Source organism: Agelaius tricolor, unplaced genomic scaffold, assembly GCF_023055355.1.
Source record: "Agelaius tricolor isolate 1412-34295 unplaced genomic scaffold, bAgeTri1.0.p SCAF_6, whole genome shotgun sequence".
Taxonomy (NCBI): Eukaryota; Metazoa; Chordata; class Aves; order Passeriformes; family Icteridae; genus Agelaius; species Agelaius tricolor.
Window position 1 is genome coordinate 53,115,641 of NW_027269266.1, and position 23,707 is coordinate 53,139,347.

A 23,707-nucleotide genomic window follows, 5' to 3' on the forward strand; every position below is an offset into this window, starting at 1 on the left:
CACAGAACCGAGCACCTTTTTGTTACCTTGCTGTCCGGTTCTTCGGCTTGTGAAAGCTTGTCCTCGACACTATCGCTGACCGACTCAGGAGGACTCTTACGCGAGGACTTACAGCCCCTCAGAGTCAGCATGCTGGCAAGTCAAGCGTCTCCGTGGCGCGGTTCAGGGTACGGAATCAAACGGCTACGGCGGCGGAAAGACGCAGCGAGGCGGCAGCTTGTACTGCTCTGTTTTTCGTCCGTCCGGACAGAAGTAATCACTCCTCCGCCTGCTACATTCCCAGGACGGCACCACCTCCCTCGCCCTCCGGGAGAGATGGAGCAAGTGAGGCCAGGCAAAGCCGCTTTGCCCCGCCGCAGTCCTAACGCCCAGGGCCGCTCAAGCTGCACCTCCGCCCGGGTTGTGGGAGGAATAGCGCCGCGTATTGCGTTTGGAAGTTTGTGCCTCGCCGCACACCGTGCCGGCCGAAGCGCTCGGCTCCACGTTGGCTGCGCAGGCGCAGTGGTCGCGGCTGCCTGTGCCCCGCGGAGGGGGTCCGAGGGCGGAGCGGCGGTGGCTCCGCGGGCCGGGGCGAGGGGAGATCGGTTCCGCCGCCCCCTGGGCGCCCCTTGCCGCCTGACCAGCCGGCCTGGAAGCCGTACCCTCATCCCCTTCTCCCTCCCGCCACCATGTTCAAGAAACTGAAGCAGAAGATTGGCGAGGAACAGATGCTGCCGCGCGGAGCGGGTGGACGTGCGAGCTCCCTCCCAGCTCAGGTACGGCGAGGAGGGGCTGCTGGGAGACGTGTCCGCCGGACCGTTGTGGGCGCTAGTGACGGCCTTTCACCTGTCGGGACAGGGCCGCCCTTCGCCCGGCAAGGCCTTGGTGTCCTGCGGGTCGGCCGGCCAGGCCTGCGTGACGCGACCCTCCCGCGGCTGCGGCGGCGGGGCCGGTCCGATCGAAGGCTCCGGGGTCGGTCGGCTGGCGGGAATCGCTGCCGGGTCGCTGTCAGCGCGGGGCGGCTTCGCTGGAACTTTGTCATCTAAGTTCTTACCGATCCTCCTCCTGCTAGAAACTGTGCTTCGTTTTTTCCACTCTACAAAAGCTGTCTTGTGGAAGAATGTAAAAACCACCTCTTGCCTGAACGTACAATAATATGAAACAGAAATGGGTTTCTTCCTTAGCATTTAAAGTAATGATACTTTTACGTGTAGTGAATAACAATCCAGCATTGAGTTCCCTAGTTATCCTTTTCTCTCATCTTAATGCTTGTTCTTTCAGTTCTGTACGTCCCTTCTGTTAACATCTTGTAGAGGGCTGGTTTGCTTACCTCGACCTTATTCTTGCATTTTTTTGCATTTTTTTAAACTGTAGATTAATTAAGAATATAGTATAAATCTGAGAACAAGGCACTTATGTATTCGTTCTAGTAATAATTTAATTGACCATTTTCCTCTTGCGTGTACTTTCTTTCACTAAGTTATTATAAATGTATTCTAGTAAAGGCTATTTTTAAGTGATAATAATACCCACCAGATAGGGCATGTGTCCAGAGTATGTAAGTGAAAGTGGCCAAAAAAAAGTTGTGATGATTTAATGCATGTGTCAAAGCGGAATAATTTTAGGTAGAAAGACTTCAGCAAGTTAACATCCTATTGGCAAAGTCTGCTGATAATGGCTGCCTGTGTCTCATTCTAGGTTAAGTATCTGTGTATCTTGGAATCTAAAAGTATAAAAACTAATATAAACTCTGAATCCTGTGAAGGTTAAGCTAGAGACAGGTAATTTAATTAATTTGACAAATAGGTGATTAGTTGCTTGGGCTTGGTCTGAATGTAATTTGAACCACTGGGAGATTTGGCACTGCATAGTCACAGTATTAGACCATGGTTTCAAAACTGCTGACAGTTATGTTCTATTATTTGAATCACTCACTTGTGAAATAGAGGTAAGATCTTTGAAAATGGATCTATTGTGAAGTTTTGTGTAGCTTGTTGAGTCTTACTTTAAGGCCTTCCATAGTATTCATTCTGTGCCTTCTCTAGTTAGTGAAGTATGTTTGTGTTAGTTAAGTTTAGAGTGCTGTCTTAATTGCCATATGTGGTGAGCTTTCAGTGCAGTGTAAAAGAGATTGATCTGCGGAGTTTACTGTTTTCAATGTGCAGCAGGTAAATTATGATACCTTTCACACAGCATTGTAATCCACTTAGTTCAGGATATTGTAATCCTCTTCGTTCGGGATGCTCTGTGCATGTGTTCAAGAGTTGATACTCTCTGAAAATCATTCTGCTGAATAAATACGGGCTTACGTGCATATATGCACCCAACAGCATAATATACTTTAGTCTTTATCTGGCTCTTGAAAAATTAGCTTTGACAAATACTCTGAAACCTGATATGAGAGTTTATAGTAAATTATACCTAGTCTATAGACCTAGTCTGCTGTACTGTGGACAGAGCAGATTATGTAACTCAAGGGTTGACATAAATGGAAAGGCAAAAGCAAGAAATTACAACAAGACATTACAACAATTTTATTTCATGTGAAATAGTTGTCTTGCAATGTTTCTTACTACTCAGTTGCTCTCAAGTAACACTAGGGGGAAATAGTTAAATTTGATCTTAGGAGTAAACTAAGTTTGTCTTCTCACTTCTTGTATCTCATTTGAAAACAGAGTCTGAAGGAAGAAGTGAGGATTTGAGGCTTATAAAGTATACTGTAGTCTTGCAAAAAGTGTGGGATATGCTTTTTTCATTTGCTTTTATTCAGATCAGTAATTCAGATCCTCAGAGTGCATTCCTTCCTGGCAAAACATTTTCAGACCAAATTTTCCTAACTCTTACCATTTCTTAGTTTATGAAACTCATGTTTGCATTAATTTTTGCTCTTTTGTTTCCCTACACCCTGTCGTAGAGAGGCTTCACTCACTATGCTCTATACCCTCTATGCTCTACTTATATCCCTTACTTTGAGACCTAGAACTTCACATTTGTACTTTGGTTTGTAGTGTCCAAGACTAAATTTACTAATTTAAGACTGGTGTAAAACTGGAGGTAAAATTTCTCAAGTATAACTTGAGAAATATAACCTTTTCTGAGGAGGTGTTTGTAGGCCTTCCTCTTTCATATGAATGGTTAGCTAACTGATGTCATCTGTCAAATTGAGAATAGCTGTCCCTCATAGTCTGAGGAGCACATCTCTTTCTGATGGCTGACAGGGTGGAAAAAAAGCGCTGTTGCAATTACCAATGTCTTAAACTGCTACTTGTCCAAGATTGTCACCTGACAAATAGGGATGAAGAAAAAGTGGAGACGGCAGTACTTTCTTTGCCTCAGTTTTTAATAGTACTGACAGACCTTGGTCTGCCTGGTCCTGAGTCAGAGGACCATGACTGCAGGAACATTAACTTTTCATTTGTGAGCACGGAAATTTTAACAGACAAGTTGTGTCAGTTGAATGAATGTTTATAAGTTCATGGGGCCTATGGGATTCAACCCAGGGTACTAAAGGAGCTAGGAGATGTTATGGGTAGGACCCCTCTCAGCCGTCGGGGGAATCTGGGGAGGTCCCTGCTGACTGGGAGCTAGCCAGTGTTATTCCAGGTTACTGGAAGGGCATGAGGAAATATGCAGGAAACTACAGAGTTAACCTCAGAACCTGGGAAAATTATTAAGAAAATCATATTGTATGCTGTTGAAAGACATGTAAAGAACAGTGCAATCATCAGACAGTCAACGTAGGTTCACAAAGGGAGAAAAAACCTTCTGCAGTTAGTTCACTTGCCTGGTAGACAAAGGGGAGGTGGTGGATGTAGTTTTTCTGGGTTCAATAAAGGCTTTTGGTACTGTTCTTCCCAGTATTTCTTCCAGCAAGTTTTCCAACAGTGGGATGAGCAGGTATGCAGTGCACTGGGTGAAGAACTGGTTGAAGAGCAGGGCTCAAATTATTGCAGCAAACAGGACATCTGGCTGGTGACCAGTTACCAGTGGTGTTCCTCAGGGCTCAGGTCTAGAGGCAGCTCTGTTCAGTCTCTTCATCAGTGATCTGGAGGCTGCAGTTGAATGTGCAGATAGTTAGGTGATGATACCAAACTGGGAAGTGCTGCTGACTCTCTCATGGGGTAAGAGGCTTTGCCTTGCAGAGGGATCTGGATTGATTGGAGCATTGAGCAGTCACCAGTGACATGAAGCTGAGCAAGACCAACCAAATGCTGGGTTCTGCACCTGGATGGAGTCATTCCAGACACAAGTCTGAAGTGGGAGAGGAATAGCTGGAGAACAGCCCTGCAGAAGGAGGTTTGGGGGTGCTGGTTGGCAGGAAGATTAATGGGATCAGCAGTGTGTGTGCCCTGGCAGCCAAGGGGGCAAACCTCATCTGGGGGTGCATCAAACACAGCATCACCAGCCAGCCAAGAGAGGTGATTATCCCACTGAATTCAGCACCGGTGCAGCCTCACCTCGAGTACTGTGTGCAGTGCTGGGCCGCACTATTTTAAAGGGATGTGAAGGTCCTTGAGCATGTCCTGAGAAGGGCACCAAAGCAGGGGAAAGGGCTGGCAGGAATGTGCTCTGGGGAGCACTGAGGGCACTGGGCTTGTCTGGTTTGGAGAGGAGGAGGCTGAGGGGTGACCTCACTGCTCCCTACAGCTTCCTGAGGAGGAGAAGTAGAGAGGGAGATAGTGAGCTCTTCTCCCTGGTACATAGCGCCAGAACATGCAGGAATAACTCAAACTGTGTCTGTCATGGGAGATTTGGACTTGACATAAGGAAACACTTTTTTACCCAGAGGGTGGCCAAAACATGGAATAGGCTTCCTGGAGAGGTGGTTGGTGCCTTCCTCACCCTTGCCTGTTAGTGCTGAAGAGGCATGGACAGTGCCCTTAAAGCCATGCTTTAACTTTTAGTCAACCCTGAGCTGGTCAGGAAGTTGAACCCTTCCAATTTAACTGTACTATCCTGTTTCAGCTCTTTTTGGTTTTGCATAAGATCAATGAATATTGGTGCTGCAAAGCTTAGTGCCACTGAAATGACTGTAAATTGACAAGAAGTCTGAATGCAGCAGTGAGAACTGTAGAACCGTTAAGGTCAGGGTGAAGAGATGTGTTCATACTGCTTCTAAGCAGTGACAAAGTGTCCTTGAATGTTTCTGGCCCTCACCAAACAGAAGGAAATTGATTTTCAAATAATCTTTAAAATCCTGGCATTAGATTGAGGGTAGGAATAAAAGAAGAGTAGGCTGTCAGCATTTATAGGTTAGGTTTTGTGTAAATCCTATGAATACTTTGGTATGATTGTTTTCAGCAGAACATAAAGCTTTCATGATGAATAGCTATTTGGTACTAGGTAAGCTGTTTGACTTTTGAATAGTATTTTCAAGTTGAGACATTGGCCTGCCTCTTCAGACCTGTAACTATGACTGATTTTAGAATAATTTTGATATAAAAAAGAAAAAATACAGCTACCACTCCTGGTTCCAGACCTATTCAGCTAATAGAAATTTCAAGAAGAGGTAGGGTCAAAACATGCATGTGCTTGCCTTATATCCTGGGTGAAGTACCCCTGGGCCCTTCCCGCAGGTGGAACTTCTGGTCATCTGACCACTCTGGGCCTGGATTTGGGCTCCAGGGGCAGAGTATGGCACATTCCCTCAGGTGTGCCAGGTATTGGCAGCCACTGCAGGACTGGGATACAGGTCCAGAGGGATGGGGTCTGTGCAGGAAGGCATCACCTCATCAAAGCAAGGCCTGACCTTCCTCTTCCTCCTGCCACATGCCTGAAATATTTCCTTCCAGCATTTCACAATACCTGATGAGAAATCTTGCTAATTACTTTCTTTTGTATAGATCTGCTTGTTGATAACTTTACTACTCATTACATTTACACTGAAATTTTATATTTGAAGTTTGAATGATAAGGTTGGCAAGGTAGTTTCTTTGAGTTGGTGTGACTTTTTGGAACCTCAGTTTGAATGAGGTTGTAAAATTCCTGTGAATAGATGTTTAGTTTTGATAGGAACAACAAGTACATAGAGACATCAAAATATATAGCAATTTCTTGCCCCTTTTTCATTGTTTAGATTCAGTATTATAAATACCACAAATTTAAAGTTCATAAATTTTCTTAGTGTCATTTTTTGTTGTTAATTTTCTAAGTTCTTGATCAGATTCTGGTCCACTTCTAAATACTTGAATCCCTTTCACATCACTAAACTTTTAAACCTCAAGCAACTGTAATATGTTCCTAAAATATTAGGAGGCTTGTTTTTCCAATATGGTCTAAGAGGACCATAGTCAGAAATAATGAAAATAACCCATTTTATTGTTTGTTCTTGTGGCTGATTCATGACACATTTTGCTCTGGGGACTTTTTAAGAAGGTAGAACTTGTCACAGACAGTTGTTTTCTTTAAAAAGATCTAGGCTAGGTTTCACTGAGATGATACAGTTAGTAATTCTTGAAGTAAATTATGATACAGAAAAATTAGTTCTGGAGTTAATAGTATAACTTGTTGATATACATGATCTCTCTATAGGTCCCTTCCAGATCCCCTCCATCAACTGGCAACAGAATAAGGACAACTTCATTTACAGATCAGAATCATGAAGGCACTTTAACACCAGACAAAGAGGTCAGTTGAGAACTGTTTTTCTCTGCTTTTCACCTTAAAAAATCTGACTTTATGTCCTTTTTTTATTTCTCAATCTCACTATTTTCTGTGTATTTATAGCTATGAATAGTCTGTTTTTTAGGTTAAATACTGAAGTATTTAATAGTAATAAAACAGATCTTTAGGCTGTAGTGATTAACCCCCAGATTAGGAAACGCTTTAAGTCTTCAGGTCTTAAAAATCTTACTCCTGAACTGAACTCAGTGAGGTAGTGGGACAGAGGATACATTCAGAGAGACTCACTTCTTTTTTGTCCCACTTTTGGTTGAAAAGCTAGGTGAATCCAGGTAATTTGAGGTGGATGATCCAAAGGATTTATACCGAGCATTTGTGATTGTTTCTAACTATGCCAGTAGTAAGTATCAAACTCTTATTTCCCTCACTCCACTTCCTTTCTCCCCTCCCCCCAAACTTAAAACCAACCCAAGCCCCCCTCACCTTCCTCCCACCCCCCCGCCCCCCCCCCAAAAACTGAACATTAAACTAAACTGAGTCTAAATTATCAGTCATAAAATACCATTAAAATCATTATCAGGATGATGGGTAACCTTGACTTGCATAATAAAGCAAACAAAGAAGATAATCTGCACTTACCTTGTTTCATATGAAGTACTATGGCTCTTTTGAAGCAACTTGATTTAAAAACAAAGGCAACAAATGCAAATAAACAAAACATTTCCCTGACTTAGCGAGCATAGACATAGTCTGGTAGCATAAAACAGGATGCTTCTGTGATTCTGTGAACTTTTTCAGAGGAAATGTTTTGTCCTTGTCAGAGAATTCAGTTGCTTTATTTTGCTACAAAAAATGATGCATTTTATTGCAGTGGAACAATCCACTTTAATTTTTAACACCATTTTTTCTTTAGGAGATAATCAGTTATACCTGAAATTTGTAATGGATTTCATTATGAATGCTATCAGTGATTCCAGCTTGGCAGTTTGCTTCCTGCAATAGTAGAAATTGAAGGGAAAGTACTTCATGATTTTGTTTTGTATTTTGGTCCTTTTTAATAAATGCTTATTTTTTCTACTGTGATATGTATATATATGTGTGTGTGTGTGTGTATGTATGTATATACATCTGTAATGAATTCCCTCTCTCCTTGGAAAAAGATTTTCAGTTAACTGGTGCTCCAGAATGTTAGCAAGCAGCATCACTTGGGATAATGCTAAGTTTTTCAGTAAGGAGAGTTTTCTGTTTTTAATACAGGGTATAGAAGTAGCATATTGCCACATGAGAACTACTACTGTGGCCTAGAGGGAGTTGGTACTGAGAGTGGATTCCCCTGTTTGTTTTTTGTTTTTTGTTTTTTTTTTTTTTTTAATTGTATAACCTGCAAAAGAACTGATTTGGCCAAGGTTTTCTTCATGATTTCTATTGAGAACTACATTTACTTCATTACATAAGTGTTGTCCCCAGCAAACTCCATTTTCAGAGTGCTGTTCCAGAGAAACAAGAGAAGCAAAGGATTCTCCATAGCACATGCCAAGTTACATTGGAAGAACATTAATCTCTAAATAGACTGGTTAGACTGGAATGACCAGAGAGGCAGAAGAAGAAAGAAGATTAAGAGTAGAAACAGAAGTATTAAAGTACCATCAGATTTGCAGTTATCCTTGGTCTTAGGGAAGCTGCCATAACAGTTTTACTTGTGAAACACATCCTTTAATTAGAAATTCAAGAAGTAGTGAATTCCTAGGGGGATGAAAACCTCTTTTTTTTTTGTTGGTTTTACATCAAACAGAATATTTTACAAAAAATTAAGTTTAAATGATTAAAACAAGAAACCTAATTTCTCCAAAATTTCTCATAAATGTTGGCAGTATGATTAAAAGTAAATCATCTTTGAAATCTGTTGGATTAACTTTTCATAAAATTCAGTTCAACAGCAGTATACAATGCTTAAATAAGATGCAGATATTGCATATTGTCACTGAAAATACATGCCCTGATTATATGAATGCATTAAGTCTTTTGGAGGGTTTTTTTTTTGTGGTGTTCTCATTTGACCAGGCAGTTGTTTTATGTGCCGGTGTCAATGGCAGTGGCATTACAGTGAGTTGTTAGGCTACATTTAATACACTGAAAATATTTGGTTGAGGAGTATGCTAAAACGTTTTTGCAGTACATGAATAATTGCTATCCCTTTTTAGTACTGAAAGCTAAGCAAAATTAGTGTTTCATAATTTTTTTGTATGTTTTGTGTCCTCTGTGAGCTATGTTTTAGTATGTCTTTAAATAGATCAGGATTTTGTATTTTTACTTCCATAGTATTAAAATTGTAAGTATCACACATGAAATCTTTGGTTTATTCTCAGAATATTTTTATAATAAAAATAATTTCAGAATTAGTTACAGTTGTAAATGACATCATTAGTCTGATCAAATAATTATAATAAAACATACGTGCCAGCATTTTTGCTTTATACTCTACAATGAGAAGATTTAAAAAATACTTTAATATTTCAAGATTCCAAGATGCTATCAGTTTAAAATAAACCTACAACTTGTATGCTCCATTTATGTAATACCAGGTAAGTTTCTTTTTAATGCCAGCTTTCCTTTTCAGCTTGTATTTTATTTGATATATGAATCTGCAGTAGCAGTGTTACAGAAAAGCTCAAAATTTTTTAATGTATAGGAAAGGGCAGAGGTCTGACTAGTTCTGTATTCTCTTACTGCAAGTAGCTTGTAAAACATGATCACATTGTGAGGTAAAACTACTTCCGGAGAACTTCACTGACATTTTGCATACCCAGTGCTTTTTGATTTGGTATGCTGCTATTTGAAACAGTCCTAGACTATTAAAATATGCTTATTTAGTGAGTTCCTTCTTTTCTATGGAAAAATAGTGTTCAGTTTTCAAATTGTTACCACATTGACTTTTGAACAGAGTTTGAGGTGAAATACATAAATTGTATTCATTACAGCTCCTGTAAGTTAAAAATGTTATTTTTGTTCTACATTATACTTGTTTACAAGTATACAAGGCCCAACTGCAGAAGATAACAAAGCTAGTGCTAGTTTGCTATCAGCTGAGAGCAAGCAGCTGATGAATTGCTGTGGGTGACCTACCAGTCATGCATCCAAATGTCACTGATATCCTAATGAGTGTTATGGAAGTGACAGCAGAACACAATATATGTAGCATTTAGACCTAAAGAAACTTAACCAAGGTACTTTTTGGTCTCAGTTTAATGGTATATAATGGCTGTTTTATTAAATTAGTTGAAATGTTTCTTTAACATTGGTTATTAATGAAGCATGACAAGTAAAGCTGAAATAATATACCTTCAGTACCTTTGTTATTCCTGTGTCTTTTCTGTATTCATATACTTTATTTGAAGTACTTCTAAATAGGTGTTGCCATGCAAAGATGGTAGTGGTTCAGATATATCTGTATTTTTTTTCCTTTCTGATATTTAGGACTAATTTTTGGAGGCTGCATAAGCTAGTTTGAATCTAAACTACTTGTATTTTATAACTCCTGATACATACAGGATGCTTAGATGCTTAGGTGGCTCATCAAAATGAAAAGCAAACCAGAAAAGACCTATTTGATTTCTGTACTACAGCTTTCTGAAAGTGCAGTTCAGCTCTCCTAGATCCTGGGACTTTATTGCAGAGAGGAACTCTTGAAATTTTAGCTCCTCAGTTTTTCCTATTCCCTTAGGACAAATAACCAAATATATTTATATATTTTACTCTGGGGAATACGTTCTTTTTAAGTAAGAGTTGAAAGAAAACCTTTAGCTGATAGTTGACATCTTCTAGCTTCTTGAAGTAGATGAGGAAATGGTGGCTTTTCACTTAGACAAGTTTTCTAGTCTTATCCTCTTTCTTCTGTCTTGCTGTGCTGGTATATAACATAACAAAACTGCTCATGTACAGTTAATAGAAGCTTTTAAGTGTTAACATATACAAATACACATATGCTGTGATGCACTTTGCTAACAAGATGTATGAATTTTCAAATTTGCTTGATAACAGGCTAATACAAAATTTAGAACTACTGATTCTCTTCTTTTTCTGAAAGGGAATAATCATTACCTTTAGCAATCAAACATACTACATGCATGTAACGTGTATAATATTCACCTACTGCCATCTCCAGAGCAATGAGACTTGGGCCAAACTCTGATCCCTGTTGAATTTTGGGGTTTCTTTCACAGCATATTAAGGAAGCTGTTTAATCTAGGAATTGCATGTTCTTTGGCCTTTGCACCCCACTCACCAGAATCCTTGTGAAAGAAGATTTGAGCATGGTAATTCTTCAGAGGAACGAGGAATAATAATAAGAAGAAGAACACAGTCATTTCTAGAGTTCAGAAAGTCCTTAAAGATCAAGTAAGGCTGCTTCATTTAGGCCAAACTTGAGGGCTACAAAAACTCTTCAGAATGTTGAAAATTCAAAGGTTATTTAAACAATAACTGTATGTGTCCTTTGATAGGATACTGAAGGTAACATCATCTGGTGTTTGGCTTCATCAACCATTTTACCTCATTTGCAGCTTTCTATCCAAGATATAAACATTTGTTACTCAATAGGATTTTACTTGCAGAAAACCAGAATAAGCCTTAAATATTGTGACAGGTCAGTAATGTCACAGTTTGCTAAGGAAGCATTCCTCTTTGACTGCCCATGAGCCACTATGGCAGTCGCACTCACACCACCCTAGGCTTTTGCTGCTGGGACTGAAGCCCCTTCACCACAAGCAGCTCCAATGAGCTGATGGGTGCCCCACCTGACTCCCCACACACTCATACTGAGACAAGTTTCATGACGCTCACATGTCAGACAAGTTTCCCTCACTGCCTTGATCCAGGGTTTCCCATAGCAGAGTCCTAGACTCTGCTTCCTTTAAGAATTTTTATCATGGTGCAGCAATATAATGGCAGATGGAGTTGGGTATCTCCTTTAAGGACCCTGAACAAAGGAGTGCCTGGCTTTCATTTTGTGTGCCTGTTTTAATGGTGATATTTGATCTGGGGTCTTCTCACTGTTCATTGGGTTCTACAGAGTCTCTGGGTAGCTGGACACAGTCCAGCTGGCATGGCAAGGCTGTGCCTTTTTGTTGGGCAAAGGGCTCATCACTGGGGGTTTCAGCCATTTCTCCCCACCCAGGGCACAATCTGTAGTTTGCAGTGCCATTGTATACTGAGCTACCTGTACTATTTGTAGTCCTCAACAGCCTTCAGTTTATAAATTTGGTGCCTGAGATTAAGGTCAGTATGGGCTAGGGAGATTATTTACCCTGGAGTATCACAGAATTGGGATTGAAAGGAACCTGTGGAGATTGTAGCATTGGAGTCTTTCGGTGGGCAAGGATAGGTTGGATCCAGTCTACACAGGCACCGTCACCCAGTGTCATTCAGCTCTAAATGCAGATGTATCATGGGCCAGAGAGCTGGACGGTGCTAAGACCTCAATGAATCACATGTGTAACTGGAGCTCCTATAAAAGGAGCAGCGGGAATAAACTCAAGGCTGTTCATCACAAGAACTTTGGAGTGTGTGTCGTCCCTGTCTCTGACCTACTCCTCCCCCCACCTCCCAACGTTACAGGAGATCATGTAGTCAAACCCTGTTCCAAGGCAGGGTCACCTAGAGCAGGTTACACAGGAAATGAATGTGTCCAGGTAGGTTTTGAATGTCTCAGAGAGGGACATTCTATGACCTCCCTGGGAAGCCTGTTTAGTGTTCTGCTTCCCTAAATATAAAGAAGTTCTTCCTCATGTTGAGGTGGAACTTTCTGTAGTTTAGTTTATGGCCATTACTCCTTGTCCTGTCACTGGGCACCACTGAAAAGAGTCTGGCACCATCCTCTTGACAACCTTCTTTGAGATATTTGTATGTATTGATTAGATCTCTTCTCTGTCTTCTCTTTTTAGACTAAACAGGCCCAGGTCCTGCAGTCTTTCCATGTGAGAAAGATATTTCAGACCCCTAATTATCTTTGTGGCCCTCTGCTGGAACTTCTCCAGTAGCTCCTTATCTTTCTTGTACTGAGGAGTCCAGAACTCCACATAGCACTCCAGATGTTGTCTTATTAGAGCTGAGTAGAGGGGAGAATCACCTCCCTCAACCTACTGGGCACAGTCTTCCTGATGCACCCCAGCGTACTATGGGCTCTCCTAGCTGCAAGGGCACTGCTGACTCATGGTAAACTTGCAGCTGCTCCAAGACTCCAGGGTCCTCTCTACAGAGCTGCTCACTTCAGCCCCTAAGCTGTACTGATAGTGGGGTTATTCTTTTCCAGGTGCAGTCCCCTTGTTGAACTTCATTAGATTTCTTTGTGCCCAATTCTCCAGCTTATCAAGGTTCTGCTAAATGTCAGCACAGCCTTTAAGTGTATTAGCCACTACCCCCAGAGTGTATTTGAAACAAAGTGTTGGAAGATCTTAGTAGGATTAGTAGCAAGCTTCAAGTATGAAACGATGGTATTCTTAGGATTAGAAAAGGTTAAAGAATGATCTATATCTTTGCATCTTCTGTTTACAGTATGCTGTATGCTTCATCTCATTTGATTCTAGCTTATCTAGTTTTATTGATTGCTCTACCAGCCTACTGCTGATAAATGCTGCTAGCGATACGTTAGACAATATAGCACCAAATGTATTTAATGTTTCTGAAGCTAGTAAGATAATTCATAGTGGGTTTTAGAACAAATCCTGAAGCACAAGGATCCTGTGTGGTAATACTATTTAATGTTGGCTGACTAGCAGGTTGCTTCTTGCCTGTTTGCAGGCAGAGGTGAATATTTTTTTTGTGATTTTTAATAACCCCTTCCCTAACATCCCTACCCCAGAGTTAACTAGACAGTTAGTTCTTAAAGTTGTACTGAATAGTTGGTTGAAAAAAAAGAAAAATGTAGATAAAAACACATGTATATATTGGAAAGCATTAAGTAGTGTAATTACAGGACTCACTAGAGGGCTCTGCCCATAATTTAACTAAATATGTACCAGGTTATGAGCTGTCAGAGTGTTGTGGTGTGACATTGGCCAGACGTCAGGCACTTAGAAAAGCCATTCACTCACTCACTCACTCTTGTTACAGTTGGGCAGAGGAGAGGGAAAGGAAATTAATGGAGGGTTCATGAGTTGAGATAAGAATTGGGGGAAAACACTCTAAGGGCAAAATAGGTTAAAATTTAAAGGTGTAAGGTAAATTTGTTATTAACAGAGTCAGAGAAGGATAACGAGAACTAAAATAAGCCTTCTAAATACCTTTCTTCCCACCCCAGCCCCTCCCTCTTTCCCTCTGACAGCGTAGGGAGACAGGGAGTGGGGAATTTGGTTAGTTCATCACCCGAGATCTTTTTCTATTTGCTCAGGGAGGGAAATCTTTTCTCTGCTATGCCGTGGGATCCCTCCCATGGGAGATGGCTCTCCGTGAACTCCTCCAGCCTGACTCCAATCTTACAAGCAGCAGTCCTGCCAAAACTGCTGCAACATGAGTCCCTCCCATGGGCAAACAATCTTTCTGAAATTACTGTGGTGTGGGTCGCTCATTTGCAGGGTGCAGTCCTTCCGAGGATAGGCTATTCTAGTTTGGAAGTTCCACATGGTGGAAGCTTGTAGCCATTTCTCACAGAAGCCATTTCTGTGGCCCTCCCTCATTACCAAAAAACCAGGCCATGCCATGTCGGGGCCTCTAGCTTGTCAGAGTGACCCCAAGAAATGTTAGAAAGTCTCTTTTCCCAGCCCGGCGCTTGAAGAAGGAGTCAGAACTCTTCATTTCTTGGTCTCAAGGTTGTATATTGTATCTTATCTATAAAATTCTTTCTCCTGTCCTGCTGAGGTCCGCTCAGCAAGAGAGTCACAGGCATTCTGCCTGCCCCTGGGTCAGTGTTATGTCTTTATACTAAAAACTGCGTATACGATGTTTGCAATTACTTTCCAGTACCTATCACCTATGTTAGACAGTGAGCGTCTACTCTAAACCAATCTAAAAGTGCCAACATCACAGCAGAAGATGGAGGCCAAGAAGAAGGAGAAAGGCAGGACATGCCCAGATCCCTCCATCTTGCCCCCCTGAATCCCATTCTAAAAACCCCAAAATCTACTTTTTCACCTTGTGATAAATTCACTCTCATTCTACTTAATTTGTCATGGCTTGCAGATCTTCATCTAAGGTTGGTAACTTGCTCCACGGGTCATAATCAAAACCACAGGCATTTCTGGGCTCTGTGCCAGGGTCTCTGAGACCCCTGGCAGGGGTCTTGGCTGCTCAGGATAGCCAGAGAGATGTCCTGGGTCCTGACAATGCCAAATCAACACACACAGTAACAAAAATACTGTAAGCAAGTCCTTAAATGTTTTCATTGTTGGTCACCTAACATTGGAGAGTGGAGGATGAACTCACTAATGGGCAAATGCAGCCAGATCCATATGTATTAAAGAAATACCACTTTTGGACCATGACTGTATATTCTGTCTTTGGTAGCTATTTGAAGTGTGAAACACTCGTCTTGGCTACTGAAGAGGAAATACTTTGAAATTTCATCTTGATAGAGGGCTCACGGTTCTGTCTCACTATTGTTGTGCCTTCTTTACTTGTAAGTTTGGCTCACAGAATCACAGAATTAAGGTTAGAAAGGACCTTTGAGATCATCAAGTCCAACCTATGACCTAACATCACCTTATCAACTAGACATGGCTCTAAGTGCCCTATTCAGTCTTTTCTTAAGCACCTCCAGGGATGGTGACTTCACCACCTCCCTGGGTAGCCGATTCCAATGCCCAGTCACTCTTTCTGTGAAGGACTTCTTCCTGATATCCTCCTAAATGTCCTAAACCTAAACGTTCTCTGATGCAGCTTAAGACTCTCAGTTGTTTCCTGGGAGAAGAGACCGACCCCCACTTGGCTACAACTTCGTTTGAGGCAGTTGTAGAGAGTGAAAAGATCTCCCCTGTCTCTCCTTTTCTCCAGGCTAAACAACTCCTCAGCCATTCCTCATGGGACTTGTGTTCCAGACCCTTCACCAGCCTTGTTGCCCTTCTCTGGACATGCTTCAGCATCTCAACATCCTTCCTAATTTGAGCGGCCCAGACCTGAACACAGTACTCAAGGTGTGGCCTCACCAGTGCCGAATCCAGGGGAAGAATCACTTCCCCGGTCTTGCTGGCCACACTATTTCTGGTACAGGGCAGGATGCCATTGGCCTTCTTGGCCATGTCGGTACACCGCTGGATCATGTTCAGTCTGCCATCCGTCAGTACTCCCAGGTCCCTTTCTGCCTGGCCTCTGTCCAGTCTCTCTGTCCCCAGCCTGTAGTGCTGTAGGAAGTTGTTGTGGCCAAAGTGCAGGACCTGACACTACTCTTGTTAAACCTCATATCGTTGGATTTGTCCCATCAATCCTGCCTGTCCAGGTTGCTCTGCAGAGCTCTCCTACCCTCCAGCAGATTGAGATTCACACCCAACTTGGTGTCATTGGTAGATCTGCTAATGGTAGACTCGATCCCTTCATCCAGATCATCAGTAAAGATATTAAGCTGGTCTGGGCCCATACACAGATCCCTGGGGGATGTCACTAGTGATGGGCCACTAATTGGATGCAACACCACCATCACTCTCTGGGTCTGGCCATCCAGCCAGTTCTTAACCCAGCAAAGAGTGCACCTCTTCAAACCACGGGCTGCCAGCTTTTCCCAGATTTTCCGATGGGAGACAGTGTTGAAGGCTTTGCTCGGTCCAGGTAGACAACATTGACAGCCTTCCCTGCATCCACAAGGTGGGTCACCTCATCATAAAAGGAGGTTGGGTTGGTTAGGGCCTGCCCATCCTAAATCCATGCTGGCTGGTTCTGATCCCTTGGCCACCTTGTAGGTGCTGTGTGATCACACTCAAGATGATCTGTTCATAACTTTGCTGGGCACCGAGGTCAGACTGATAGGCTTGTAGTTTCCTGGATCCTCCTTTTGGTCCTTCTGATGCATGGGCATTAGATTGACCAGATTCCAGTCATCTCAGACCTTCCCAGTTAGCCAAGACTGATGATAAGTGAGAGAGAATGGCTTAGGGAGCTCTTCTTCCACCTCACTCATCATTCTAGTATGGATCCCATCTGGTCCCATGGGCTTGTGAGCATTTTAAGTGGCTCAGCAGGTCACTAACTGCTTCTTTCTGGATTGCAAGGGGGCTATTTATTCTCTGTCTGTCTGATAGTTCAGGAGGCCAGTCCATCTCAGGACAACCTGTCCATTTGTTAAAAACTGAGGAAAAGAGGCCTCCTTCTCTTCTGTGCTTGCCTTTACTCAAGCAAGAAGGGGCAAAGCTGAGATGATTTAGAAATGTTCTTGCATCATGATCAGCATCAGTGATACTGAGCAGAATTTTTAATTGCATTCTACTGTTTGTGTAAGCTTTTTAGTTTTGATGGAGACACTGGAGTTTTATGTCTGCAAATTCAAGCAGTACTGCATCAATTTCCTTTTTCTCAAATTCATAACTGCTATATGGATTGGCATGTTTTAGGCGTTGAATAGTTTGATCTTACTGTGTTAAAACAGGGTTGCATATCCCTATCAGTCATCCAGGTAGCTTAAATGAATTTTAAAAATGAACTTTTGGCATTGCTTACAGTTCTGTCATCTTACCGGTATGTTTTGGGTTTTATAACTAATATTTTGTGAAAGAATGAATTTGTAGATTTGTGAATTTATGTCTGAGCCTTCTGAACGTGGCTACCCTAACATGGTCATCGACTTCCAGGGATTACTGAAAATCTAACAATTCACAGACACTGAACAAGCTAACAGACCATCTTTTTTGGGGGGGATGAACTTGTTAGGGATCAAATAGGAATCCTTTTTAATGCAAACTTTGGTGTACTAAATAATGCAATTAGGATTAAGCAAAGTAATGCTATGGTGAAATGTCGCAACTTAGTATTTCGAGCACTAGCAGGCTATTACTGTGAAGAGATAATTTAAATTGTGTGTGGTTCCTGAAGTTCTTGATGGTCATGTTGTTAAAATGATTTAATTAAGCTGAAGATAATATATGTTACATGTTAATAATGTTCATAATCTTTTGGTTAATAATATTTGCCTAATCCATTTATCAGTGCTTTGCAAACTGTCTTTCATTTTCTTAACTGGTTCTCTCCAAACATGCAAAGTAATTTTTATCTTTAAAAAATTGATAATTTTATTTGTGAGTTTGCATGCTTCTAATTCATGAGGCCATCAGGCTTGCTTGTAGTATTGCTGCTGTATGTTTGTACACTTTTGTATACATAGTATATGCCCTTTATTGGCATATGCCCTTTCAAGAGGAGCAAGAATTTGTGCAGCCATCAACAGTTGATGAAGATTTTCTGGAACCATTATCACTTGTCAGTTTTGTCAATTTCCTTATTTTTCTCTTGTCTGAATGCTCAGAGGAGGAAAAAAATGTAGGTGGGTTTTACACGCCTGTATGTGTATATATATATGTATACATACATACATGTACACATATACAAATATATGTACATACACACATACACACACATTTATAGATATAAATGTATGCATGAGGAGCTTTTGCACAGCTTACTCTTAAGAATTGTACTTCTGACAGGCTGAGAGAGGAGGACAGCAAACTCCATGTGTTGTTACTATCACAGTGAATGCATAGGACAAGTGTGTTGAGGCTCCGGGGGAATGAAGATTAAGAGCATGAGGAATGTGACCATTTTTTTATTAGCAGCTCATCTTTGCAGTAACTTAAAAGTGAGAAATTTCAGCTTTGTTGGCAAATAGTTATTGGTGAATCTGAGGCTATTTATTGTATATGGCTCTCACAGAATATTTACCATTTCTTATATTTTGTGAACATAAATTCAAAGTCATGAAGGGTTTGGCAAACACAAATTCAGAGTCATGTAGCCTTTCAGAACTTCCCTGTGAAAATATTTCTCTCTTTCAATTTGAATTTACGTAACTAATCTGCTACAGCACTGGAATAAATGTAATTGTCACCAAAAAAAGTAATTTAAACTCCTAACTTATATTAGTATTTGATTCCTAAAAGTACTGTTTGGTAACTTGATAGAGGGGTTTGTCTCATTATTTCAGAACAATTTTGTTTTATTTAGTTTGGATCTAGTCAGCAATCAGTACAATTCTGAAATCTCAAGCTGTAAGGAAATTGAACTTTGAACGTAGGTATGTGAGTATAATCATGAGAGGAATATTTTTGTCTCTCAGTTACAGCATCCTAAATGCATTACATTACATTACAATTTGAATTCAAATTCCAGTCTCTTGGCTTCATGTTTTCACCTCTAGGAATTTATATTTCTTCTTAGATACTGACTTGATAAAATGGTTATATTCAACTTATGGAATTTTTATGAAATAGTCTGCTAGTAGTTTAAAAAAACTGTAAGGAATTTTTAAAAATATAAACAGCATTCTAGTGTATAAAAGCATCAGATGATAAATAGTCAAAAGCAAGCATTTTAGATTATATATAACTGAAATACTGATAGAATTTTTAGAATAGTGAGTTGTTAATGAATAACTGAGAGCAAATAGGGCTCAGTGATATATGAAGACAACTCATCCACAGAAGTTAAAAAAAATTACAATAGCAATGCCTGAAACATAATTTTTTATCTTGGACTAAACTAGGATCTTTTAAATAGTATGCTTCTTTTGTTCTAAAGAAGTTTTGATCAAAACTGTGTTTTGGCTGTTCTGAAATGATCTAGTGCATATTTTCTAGTTACATCCTCCCTTTATTGATATCTGTTGTCTCATAAACTGCTGTATTCTTTTGTTATGTATTTAATAGCATGGAAAAATGGAGTAAAATTTTGCGATGTTCTTTATTGCTTGATTTATTTTCATTTTCCTCCTTTTTGCATTGAATAACAGCTGTTAGCCGGGATGATAGCAGAACCTGCTTTTCTCTCTGAGTATACTGTCTTTGCTTTGGATCCCACCAAACAACCTAAGCCACAGAGTGATGGTGTGGTGAGTCCTCCCCACCCCTCTTAGTGATGCCTTTAGCAGGTGGAGGAGAGTAATGTACTAGAAGGCAAACTTACTTGCTTATGGCTTGTTCTCACAAAGACCTCTGTCTTAACTATCTTGTTGCTAACCCTGCACTAAATTTCACAGAGGTAGTAGGTGATAGCTCCTGGCTGGTATGCTGGTATGATATGAATTTATTGTAACATAAAAAAATTAACATATTTTTTCTTATACAGGCAACAATACACCAATACACAAATTTAAATAACTGTTGCACAAGTTTGTATGTGTGTTGCATAGAAATTTCCTCTTCATATTTATATATGTCTGTATGTATTTCAAGATAAATGGATAGAATTAACATTGGAATTGGTTATGTGTAAAATTTACATGCTATTTGCTGCTTACGGTGAAATATAGCATGTCATTTACTTCTAATGGTAGCAGGAAATAATTATTTCACATAGACACATAAATTAATCTACATCCAGTTGATAACCTGACAGTTATTATTGTGAGGATGAATAGTCTTTTTTTTAATAGTTAGATTTTACTTGAAATATATGTTTCTTTGCCTGGAAATGTTTTCTTCACTATATATAAGTAGAGAAGCTCAGTGAGAGGTGGCAAGCAGTGAAGAAAAGGAAGCAGGCATAGGGAGGAAGTCAGACTTCTGCTTTCTGATATAGGCTCATAGAAGCTGTATTCTTCTTGGCGCAGGACAGGAATGGCATTTTTCACATGCTTTAGAGGCATGGCATTCCCAAGTCCATAAGTGATTTAAAGCACAGTAACTTTTAGCATCCCAGCTCATCGTTATACTTCATGATTACTTTGTAAGTACTCTTTTCCTGCTCATGGTTTAAATTGACCAGTCACTGAAAGCTGTAACAGGATCAAAATTTAATAACCACGACATAGCACAACACACTTGTTGGACTTGTCTCTCTCTCAGGGAAAACAGTGATTAAAATGGTGGTCCCAGGAAAGTATATTCTGGCCATATTCCAGGTCTAGTAATCGTTCCTTTTGCAGTAAAATGTTAAAATGTTTCTAAATAAAAACATTTAAGCTTTCACTTCTCAGGCTTGGTAATCTATTTATGCCTTTGAGAAAAAAAGTATCATTTTGCATTGCAGAAATAGGGAAGTAAGGTGATGAAAAATGTTAGTGGAACACCCTAATGTGCTCCAGTTGAAACTGAGTTCTGATTTATACATCTTCATAATAAAAAGCAATGGTTTTGTTAGATATTGTAAGTATAGCTCTCTTTGGATAGAGATATGGATGTTATGTTCTATGAGTTTGTGGAGGAAAAGCTTCCATTGGTCTCCAGAAACCCTGATGTAACTGCTGGTTTTAAGACTTTCAAAATGGCTGCTTGTGCTCTGTGAGTCTAATTATGCTGAAAGCTCTCTTCAGGCTTATGAAAGGCTCAGGCTTTTAAGCTCTTCAAAGCCTCTTGGATCTATATTTAAATATAGCAACTTCCATTCATGCTTACCATTCAGTGTGTAGATACCCAAATAACAATCCTTTGCCTTAGAGCACAGTGATAGAGACCTTCAGCAGCCAGATACCTATGGTGGTCCATTTTTTATATGAAAGATTACTAGTGTATCCCTTTTATTATTTATGCCAATAGAAAGTTTAACCCCAAATCTTTTGTTCCCATAGATTGTATAAAAAATGCCTGCATAGTGAGTAGGAAACTTTTAAAAGTGTCAGCACTAGCTTAATTTGAAATTACATTTTTAAGGATCTTTATAGGTCTTTAAATGGTAGCTTTTTAAAGCATCTTCACAGAAAGAAACAGTATCCATGGGTTTTATATTCATAAAAACCTTATTAAATTTAATAAATCTACTTAATCTTGTGTTTTAAAATAGATGCTAAATATTAAATTGTACTTACAAATTACATGCACAAACCCTCCAGACTTTCCTTTAACTCTTCTTCATGTGTATCAGAATACCTGATTTTTGAAAGAAGTATATTTAGTTTGTAAGTCACAGAATCACAGAATTAAGTAGGTTGGAAAAGACCTCTGAGATCATTGTGTCGAACCTATGACCTAACAGCACCTTGCCAGCTAGACATGCCACTAAGTGCCACATCCAATCTTTTCTTAAGTATCTCCAGAGATGGTAACACCACCACCTCCATGAGCAGCCCATTCCAATGCCCAATCACTCTTTTTGTGATGTCTTGGTAAACTGTTTGTCTTCCTCTGTTGTCAGTCCTATAGTAGCATAGCAGATGCTTTGTAAATTATGAAGCAGAAGATAATTTTTTATCTGAAGTATCTTATTATTAACTTTTCCTGTTAGGAAAAAAACCAAGAACAGGTAGTGGAGCCAAGAATACAGTGTAGAAGTGCTTCAGTTTAAAACCTTTAAAAACTGTTAATCCACTAGGAACAAATCCACTGCCACAGGATAGTGTTCTGAAGTAGAATGCAGATTTTGTTCAAGCTAGGTGAAGCACAGTTTCCAAATCCAGACTTCTTGTATGGCTTGTTTTGTTTTGTCTGCATATGGGTAACTGCTCAGTTCTCTGGTTTCCTTAACTATCTGGATTTCTCTTTGTTCTGTGTTATTTCTGTACTACCTCAAATCTGCTCCATGTCCGACCTTTTTAAAGCGCTTTTATCATTCCTCTGCCACATTAATGTTTAGGTGTGCTTATTGGCATATCCTGAGTAGAAGCTGTGAGTGTGATCATGTAGGAGATATATATACAAGGGTGATTGTGACTGAGATGTCAGTTCTACATACACCTTAGATTTTGCAGCTTGCATGTAACTGTCAGGGTATAGCTTGATTAAAAGTTGAGAGTTACACTGCTCTTAGGTGAATTTACGCATATTTTGTTTGATATGCCTCAGTGTTTCACCTCTGTTGAAAAAATCCATGTCCAAGATGGTTTCTAGCATATTCTGCTAATTCAGTTGGACTGGATTTATACAGCAAAAAACCATCTGGATGTGTGTAAGTTAGAATCATAGAATATCCTGAGTTGCAAGGGACCCACAAGATTGACCCAAGTCCTACTCCTGTCCCTGCACAGTACAGCCCGAAGAATCACACCGTGTTCCGAAGAGTGTTGTCCAATCACTTCTTGAACTCAGGCAGGCTTGGTGGTATGACCACTTACCTGGGGAGCCTGTTCCAGTGCCCATCTACCCTCTGGGTAAAGAACCTTATTCTAATATCCAACATAATCTTCCCTGACAGAGCTTCATGCCATGCCCTCGAGTCCTGTTGCTGGTCACCACAGCTCCTGCCCCACCACATCCCCTCATGAAGAAATTGTAAACTGGTTTGAGGTCTCCCCTCTGTCTCCTCCACGATGAGCAAGCCAAGTGACCTCAGCTGCTCCTTGTACAGCTTTCCCTCAAGGCCCTTCATCATCTTTGTAGCCCTTCTTTGGATTCTCTCTAATAGCTTTGTATCTTTCTTATGCAGTGGCACCCAAAACTGCACACAGGGCAGAGCAGAGCAGGACGATCCCCTCCCTTGCCCAGCTGGTAATGCAGTGCCTGATGCACCCAGGACATGCTTGGCCCTCATGGCTGCCAGGGCGCTGCTGACTCATATCCAATTTTCCATTGACCAGGACCCTCAGGTCCCTTTCCGTGGTGCTGCTCTCCAGTGTCTTGTTTTCCCCAGTCTGTCCATACATCCAGGGTTGTTCCATCCCAGGTGCAGAATTTGGCATTTGTCTTCATTGAACTTCATATGGTTGCTGATTACTCAGCCCTCTAATTTGCTGAGGCCCCCTCTTCCAGGGCCTCTCTGCCTTCAAGGCAGTCAACAGCTCCTCCCAATTTAATATCATTGACAAACTTAGTGTACCTTCAAGTTCTGCATTGAAGTAATTTATGAAGATGTTGAAGAGCACAGAGCTGATGATGGAGCCCTGTGGAACCCCAGAAGTGACATCTCACCAGTCTGATGTCCCCCCATTCACTCTAAAGCTTTGAGCCCAACCCATGAACCAGTTGCTCATGCACTACATGATGTGTTTATCCAGCTGTATGCTGAATATTTTGTCCAGGAAGGTCCTGTGAGAGACAGTATCAAAGGC

The 23,707-nt window shown here is 40.6% G+C and overlaps 1 protein-coding gene across 11 annotated transcripts in view; it reads left to right on the forward strand.

The window, feature by feature from the left end:
• Positions 1-624: 624 nt before the first annotated feature.
• Positions 625-23,707, forward strand: part of GOLGA4 (golgin A4) — a 74,055-nt gene continuing 50,972 nt past the window's right edge. For 10 of the 11 annotated variants that reach the window (XM_071429822.1, XM_071429823.1, XM_071429825.1 and 7 more), the window contains exons 1-3: positions 625-755; positions 6,511-6,606; positions 19,520-19,618. In XM_071429822.1, coding sequence (XP_071285923.1) covers positions 669-755; positions 6,511-6,606; positions 19,520-19,618 — 282 coding nt within the window. In that variant the 5' untranslated portion in view covers positions 625-668. The remainder of the gene's footprint in view (positions 756-6,510; positions 6,607-19,519; positions 19,619-23,707) is intronic. The other variant, XM_071429830.1, reaches the window with a different exon arrangement.